General features: G+C 35.6%; 1 protein-coding gene across 1 annotated transcript; it reads right to left on the bottom strand.

The window, feature by feature from the left end:
• Positions 1-535: 535 nt before the first annotated feature.
• On the bottom strand, positions 536-6,831 carry Vha100-5 (Vacuolar H[+] ATPase 100kD subunit 5). The gene is made up of 6 exons (XM_014244725.3): positions 6,742-6,831; positions 4,132-4,396; positions 1,777-3,660; positions 1,471-1,705; positions 1,216-1,405; positions 536-740 (listed from the first exon to the last, which is right to left on the bottom strand). Exons 2-6 carry the CDS (start codon positions 4,246-4,248, stop codon positions 647-649), a joined length of 2,520 nt encoding a protein of 839 aa, XP_014100200.3. The 5' UTR covers positions 4,249-4,396; positions 6,742-6,831; the 3' UTR covers positions 536-646.
• Positions 6,832-8,444: the final 1,613 nt, after the last annotated feature.

Raw genomic sequence — 8,444 nt, 5'->3', positions numbered from 1 at the left:
TAGATAGTGTGTCTTTTGTTAATGCTTATAAGTACTTATAAGTTTATGGAGATATTATTTACAAATTGTAGCGGCAATCAAACCGACCTTTTAAATTGCAAAATTTCCCGAAAAAACTTGAGAAAATCTTTTTAGTTAGGTAAAATGTAATGACAGCGGTGTTATGCTAAATAGTTGTATTCAACAGTTAGTTTTCAGCGTGAATAGAACTGATTTGTTGCACTAATGTAAAATAAACCAGAGCAGCTATATGCTATAGTTATTCGATCTGAAAAATTTCTTCGCAGTTAATAGCTAAGACCAAGATATTAATACGTGACAAATTTTGTGCAGATACGTTGTCAAACAAAAAAGATTTTCATACAATGACTTGATTTTGATCGGTCAGGACAAATAAGCAGCTTTGTGGTGAGAAAAGGACGTGTACAAAATTTTAGATTGATATTTAAAAAACTGATAGACTAATTCGCGGTGAGTTCGTCTAGAGAATGCATTCCCTTGGCTTGCAATTTAGTATTTGAAATTACTTAAATAAATAGAAACTTATTTTGTGGTCGACTCCGAATGTCAATTTATTTGTGTTTTAATTTTTTAACATTTTTTTTTTAACTGGTGTAGTATAAATATTGTCGCATTATATGTGGTCTTAGTCCTCATAAGCATTTTCAAGTATTGCTTTGAATGAAAAGGGTTGAAATGCGTAGCCCAAGCCTTCGTAAAATTTGCTCATAAATTCAACCCTGTAAAGAAAACAGAGAAATTACGTTTAAATTTGATGACATAAAAATGCAACTCTTTAAAGATATGCTTCGATGATTGCATTAACGCCTAATTAAATTATATTCAATTAATTTTAAATCGTTTTTTAGATTTTAAAATACCTTTTTTTTTAAATAAAATTTTGTTTTTTAATTTTTTTTGATTATTAAAAAAAATGTTTTTGAATACTAATTTTTAGAAATTTTTTTTTTTATTTTTTTAAAAAAAATTTTTTTTTCTTATTTTTTTTTCTAATTTTTTTTTCTATTTTTTTTTTTTTAATTTTTTATTTTTCGAAATTTCTGTGGTTTTTCTTAAATCAAAATTTTTTAAAACGTAAAGGAAAATGGCTTTAATTTGAGCAATAACTTCAGTATCTTTTTCGTCCACTTGTGAAAAATTCTTTAAAACGATCAGCTGACACATTTTTAACAGTTTCATTTAGTAACTACTCACCAGTGCAGGCGTAGTGTGTGCAAAAACGCAGACATTCCCTCAATAATGACGAGAATGGCGAGTGTGAAAAATGCCCATGCAGCGAATGTAAGATATAGGAAGATGGAAAGAATGTAATAGTAATCACCAAGAAAGAGCGTCAATATAAAAACTTTTTCAAGCGTCATCATCCACAAAACCTCTGATAACTCTATAATAATGGCAAACAGCAGTTAAGATATGTCATCTTAATTGCTATACGTTGAGTATACTTACGCGCATGCGCCAACGACAGGGCCCACAAGCGCAGATAAGACGCCGTGTGCGAAATGGTACTCAGTACATACTCTATGGTATGTATAGCTTGCTTTATGTATACCTCACTCATCGGCTCCTCGCCATCAACGTCATGATCGCCGTGTCCGTTTGTCATAGGTTTAGGCGAACTTCCCGCAACTGTTGAGCTATGTACTTGAGTATTGTTGACACCATTAGTGTATGCAACTTGTGGCTGTGGGGTAGAAAATAAATGGTTAACTTATATAAACAAAAACACTTACACGAATATTTCAAAGTACGCACCGCTCTTCTGCTACGCTTAAATTTCTCCAGCAATGGATTGCCCAACAACATCCATGGTATGCAAAGTAACGCTAATACGACCAACACTACTTGCACTGTTTCTTGATTCTCGAACATGTACTCCTTGCAGCCGTCCTTTGGTTCCGTGTGTCCGAAGAGCATCATATTGATAAACAAGATAAGTATGGATGGTGCACAACCAGGAGTTAGAGCCTGGTCTGTGGCCTTACCGGAATACGTCACCCACTTGAAGAACATCATAAATACCATATAGCCGAAAAGCAGTAACAAAAACAACAGTTGCGGCAGAAACTCTAGAAAAATGTGTGAGTACTTTTTGAAGTGCACGAAATTGATGCAAGACATGAAGACGCCAAAGATCATGTGTACTAGTCCGAAAATAATGGACAGCTTCATTTTGTAGGTATTCAAGAATATAATTTTATTATCAGCTAATGCCCAAATCGGATCCATGCCATAAGCATACACGCCGTCCAGACTATAGGAAGGGTCTAATGTTAATATAGTGCTGTTCCACACAGTTGAGGTATTGTAATTCACGCGCCAAGCAGAGCCAAAAATATTCATAGACTTGGAGAAAACGTCGTTGTATACGAAACCGGTGTAGAGTGAAAACATACCCATAAGCAACATAATGTAGCGTCCAGAAAAAAATAAGTTGAATATTTCACCCTTGTTTTTGCTCAGTTTCTTCTCATTCAATACCATGTAGAGAGTCGTCAGTAGCAGTATAAGGCCATGACCCATGTCACCAAACATCACGGCAAACAAAAAGGGAAACGTGATGCAGGTGTAAAGTGCCGGATTCACTTCACGATAGGAGCCGAGGCCATAGGCATCGATCAAAGTCTGAAAACCGCGCGTAAACTTGTTCGTACGATTATATGTTGGCGGTTGTTCGTTTGTTTCGATTACATTCAGAAATGACGTAATTGTGCTATCCACCTTTGCTGAACCTCTGGCTAAAGCATCACGTACGATCGGCAAGTCACCGGTTGGCACCCAGCCCTCACCAATGAGACACTTATTGCTCAGATCCATATTGAAAAGGTTGAGCGTGTGATAGATTGCCTTCACCTTTTTTACCATAATCGTCCAAGCGGGCAAAATTTTCGAAGCAGCAACTAGCACACGATTGCGGTGATCTGCCGTCTGATTGAGCACCAATGTAAAATCTTCCAGACGCATACACACGTCCTTAAGCATCTGCTGTCGTTCCAAGTAGGAACTAGGACACGGATAAACTGAGGCGTGATAGCCAGCGCACACCTTTTTAATGCGCTGCTTCAATTGATCGCCCTGAAAAAAGGCGATAAAAACCGTTTTCACCATCGGTTTGTCGGTTTCGGCATCGAAAAGTGGCTCGCTGAGATCGCTACGCTTGAGGAAGACATTGCCCATAGAGATGCGCCACAACATGCGTTCGAATGAGAAGTAGCGCTCCAAGTTGATAATGCCGGCAACGAAGCCCAGCTGGCCGCGTTGTTGGCTAGGCAGCGGCGGTGCATATTCGGCGGCATCGGAGAAGCGTTGCGAACTTAAATTGATGATTTCGGTGTCGGTAAAGAAATTATCCGCATTCACGAGTACATGCTTCAGCTCTGTCATGCCTTGATGATTGGCATTCAGATTGACCTTGTTGGCGGCAAGTTCACGTATTTCGGTCTCAATCGCCTCCAGTTGCGCTTCCAGGTCAATGATTTCTCGCGGATACGGTGGTCGCGGCTCGTCCAGCACCTCAGGCATTTTGATGTCATCCTTGCGCAGCTCATTTTCGATGTAACGTATTTTACGCTCCAATTCATCGCAACGTCTGACCTCTGCCACAAATTTACGTTGGAAAGCGCTAACTTGAGCATTCAACTGGAAAGAGAAAATGAAAAACAAAATAAAGTGAGAGCAAACATTAAATTAGGGGTAAGCAAGGTGTGCATGGTAAATGACGAAAATAAATAAAACAAAAAACATTTTGGTTTGATGTTTCATTCATGATGGCCGCTTGGCTGTTATGTATGTGTGTGTGTGCTTGTGGCTTTATGCCATATACACTGCAGTGAAACAATGATCTAGTTAAGAAGCACACTAGTTTAGTACCAGAACTTGCGAACTCGAAATGAACTAGTTCGTAATTTTGAACTGTTACTTGAAAACCGATTCCAGCTTCGGTGCAAAGTGGTATGGTAAAAAGTATGGGTCGCATGCATAGAAAACAATGTAGTCGGGATCGCTGTTAGGGCTTGCGGTACACTTCGATACTAACTGGCGTTCAGTTTATTTCACTGCAGTGTAGCTTTGTTATTGTTGTTGTTGTTACTATCAGATAGACGCACTTACATCACGAAATTGTACACAACCACTATCGCCGAGTTCGGCCATCGACGAGTACGCTGCTTCCGGTTGTATAAACATTTGGCACAAGGCCATCGCTTCACTGCGGAACATATCGCCCATATTGACGCTTCACTTGGCATCAAGCGCTAAACATCAATAGCACTGAATCTCTATCGAACACCCAACTAACGGAGTCTGCACCACGTGTGTATGTACTTAGCTTCTGTCGTCCGGCGTTGCCTACTTGCTGTGTGGTATGTATGGGCAGCTGTAACATGAAAATAAAAGTATTTATTTATGAAGCCACATAACTAACTACATCTGCTTGAATGGTGATGCGTGTGTGTTTGTATGTGTCGCATTCACCATCCATTGGCATTCAAACATACATACAACGTGGGTAAGTAGGATTCGCTTGTAAATCTCTTGATAAAACGCTAAAACGCGCTACTACAAAAGCGGCAGAGATTATTTTATTGTATTTAAGTGTAGGTAGTTATGTTTGATTGGTGTATACTGTTGTGTGACGTTATGCATTTTACTGTTAGGTTTCATTTTGTTACGCTTACGTTGGTATAATATGTGCCACGCAATAACGCTTCTTTCTTATCAAGCGTCATTACTTGCTGTAATCGCCTTAGAATTAGTATTTATATTTCATAGTTAGTAGTAATCATCCAAAGATACCGTGCTGTCAAATAATTAGCTCGTAAAATATAGCACTTAGAGAGAATTTCCTGGTACAAAGTGTTGTTTGGTGCGTTCTTTTCGAACTCTACGAAAGGCGAGGCAACCTCTTGTAATTGGTTTGCTAAATTTCATACATTTAATACGAGCACCAGAAACGGTGAACCTTGTGGACGTTCCAAAGCCGCTGTTTCGAACGAAAATATAAAAAAAAACTGACACAATGCATTTGGTTGACCGTAAAATGAAGTCGATCGAGGTAATCGGTACTCTAAAGATCTTAAAGAAATGTATTGTAGGTGAGCATTTTTATATACGAAAGCTGTGTACAAAGTGGATGCATGCCGCAGCTCATAATCCACCAAAACCAATTAAAATTTTGAGATGCTGAGGACTATCTAGAGTTACACAACTTAAAAATGAATACAACTTTTATCAATATCTGAAATTGAATCAAACATTGGGGTTTTATTTCATTTTCGTGTTCAATAGCGAGTCTTTGGCAGAGACTGATGCGTGCGAAGACCCTTACTCAGTTAGCTAACAAAATTTATAGCAATATTTATGGAAATACTTCTATCAATTACACAGAAACCCATAGAGAATTTTAGATAGCTTAAAAAAATACTCCTACTCTTAAAAAAATACTCCTTTGGGGAAGAGAGTCAAGCCACAAATCATAAAAATGTTGATAAAGAGAATTTAAAATTCGGCTTTCGACTTACTTTTCCATTCATATTTAAAAGTCATTATTTGTATAATAATAATTAAATTCAATAGCGTTTTGTGTTCAAAAAATATGTTATGAGAAATATTTTCTTAAGCCAACTTTAGGCTGAGTCCTTTTTAGAGTACTCAAAAAATCACAAACTAAGATTACTCCTCGTATATATATAAATATGGGTTATATTTTACCTTTCTTAAAATATTTTTTACAAATATGAATAAAGAGCTCGCAGAAAATAGATATTATTACTTAGCAATGTTGTGCTCCTCGCCCGGCGTAGAAATTAAATACTAGTTTGTGACCAAAGTCTTTGACAGGTATATATAAGAATGCGCACCACCTGCCAAACTCACGCGTTGGCACTTCAATTAATTGCAAATATAAATTTTCCGCAAATTTGTATAAACCAAACATATGACAACGATGTGCCGCGTATTTTCCACCTAAAAATTTGCACGCATGTATATAAATATAATAGATCACATTCATGTCTATATAGCTATATGTATATTCATGTCTATATAGCTATAACAATATAACCACAAGCCATGTAATTTAGTTGTCAATATACTCATTTATTTAGCAGTTATCAGTATTTGCGATTTTCCCTATTTTGAATCATGTGCTAAACGACAGTGTCTGTTGCAAATGCAAAGACTGATTGCTTTGCTTGTGAGTGTATGCTTTGTAAATATTTTGTATAAGTGTAATTATGACGCGTTTTAATATCGTTAATTGCCATATCAATAAGTTAGCAGGCAATTAAAGATCAAATTTCATTAAATTATTTTTTTGTTTTTACTTTCATCGCTTGTTGAGAAAGAAAACACACATGAGAAATACAAGAATTAAATAAATCAATAGATATGTCTTTGTCAAACAGCTGAGTGACAGGTGTGGCGATGATGTCATAAAATGTTTGGCAGCTAAGTGTTGGGGATCACCGTGCGTATAAGTGACTTCAATCATTTCAATTTATTTTATTTTTTTATTTGTTTTGCATATTAAGAAGCCAAACAGCAGCTGCAGTGTGGGAGTTTACAAATTATTCCACGCATGTAATTAAAAGTTAATAGACTAATTTATAACAACAAAAACACAAACTACTGCAAATATACAATTAAGCATTTGCTATGCTATTTCTACGCATCCACTGCGTAGCTAGTTAGTTAGACGTTGTTTTCGCGTGAGTTACTCACTTCACGGTTCGTTAATTGGAAATTAGCGAATATTTTCCCGTAAGCGTACGGCTAAACAAACGAACTGGCCGCGTTGGTGTTCGAGGCACTTCTGCTTCAACTAATTGTGTTTAATTTAAGTGAAATTAGTCAATATTTCAGTCATGGGTGATAGTCGCGCTAATCTCAAGTGCTATAAACTCTGTTATAATAAATATATTGCAATGTAATTATTGGCAATACGGCGATTATATGAGCTTCGATTTCCGTTTATTATTTGTGGCGCTCTCATACTTACATGTAGTACATATAGTTCTAAGCTGATTCATAACTTAACTATGTTTGTTTTTATCCTTGTCTAATTGAGATATTTTATATCGAGTGAGAGCACTCAAGTTTCACAGTTATATGTTAAGTGGCACATATGGCCACTTACGGAAATTGTTCTGTATTGACAAATGTACGTCACGTGATGTGACTAAGTGACAGGTAGATAGTTATCATGTGAGTAAACAAATTAAGGCAGTAAAAACTTGTGCTTTTGTTTTGTTTACATCAATAAATTTAATCAGATCATGTGAGAGGTCCGAATAGTGTTTTATTTATCAAAATAAATCTAAATTGAACTCAAATATTATATATTATAAATATTCAAATTTGAAATGAGTTTCGTTTCAAGTGAGTTAGTACTCATGGAAATCGACAAGAACATATCGGAAAATTGAAAATGTAAAAGAAAGATCACACCATTTGCTATTCCACTTGGAGGAAAAGACCTCATATGGATGAAGTGATGTGAACATCAAACTTTAAATATTACTTATATTTAATTCCGCACACGACCGCTTTGTAAAGTAATTAATTTTTTTAAGGTTTAATACTAAGGTAGAAATAAAGAGTTTTTCCAGAGGCGGAATTTTAGTTTTTTTTGTTTTTTGTAAATAAAAGAACACTTATTGTGCCGTAACTATAATTATTAGATATATGCTGTCGCGACAATTTTTGCAGCTAATTATATGTTCTGCAAAGTCGTTTTTTATTTTGTTCTATAATCAATAGTATTCGATGCTTATGCTATGTTAGGTGTTTCTTAGATAAATTTCAACATCTTGGGTTACAATATTGGTGTTTTAGTAAGGATCCCTAACTTTTTGCGAAATATAATATAGCCTATGTGCATCGGAGTGAGTGTAGCTTTCCAGCGGTGAAAGACTTTTTCAAATCTATTTCTATTCAGTTTAATCAAACAATCAAGCAAATCTCTTCTTTGATAATACTAGTATGGGGTATAGATTAGTAATGTTTCAAAACATATTTTCTCTCATGTAGCTTGGAGTAATATTTCAACGATGCGTTAGATTATTTCTCAGCCACGCGAGCATTTAAGGAAAACTAAAACTTTAAAACTTAAAAATTAAAAAAAAAACATATATATATATATGCGATATGGCTGAATTGAATAGTTGTACAATGAATAACATACTACCCCTGATATGTGTGTAAAAACTAAACAATTGAAAGTCATTGTTCCAAACGCTCTAATCAGTGTTTCTAAGGTAGCTCGAGAAGAATCCATGAGTAATTATACAAATCTAAGTTTTTTTTCTTTCTATATAATCTGAATAATTAACTTTGCCACCCTATATATATGTAAATATATACATTACACCGGTCTACAGCATGTTTACGTATGCGTTATATATAAATTATTTTTGTTGCTTTAA

Source organism: Bactrocera oleae, chromosome 3 (assembly GCF_042242935.1).
Source record: "Bactrocera oleae isolate idBacOlea1 chromosome 3, idBacOlea1, whole genome shotgun sequence".
NCBI classification, from domain to species: domain Eukaryota; kingdom Metazoa; phylum Arthropoda; class Insecta; order Diptera; family Tephritidae; genus Bactrocera; species Bactrocera oleae.
The sequence above is the reverse complement of the archived record's forward strand: the minus strand, read 5'-3'. Positions and strand labels throughout refer to the sequence as shown.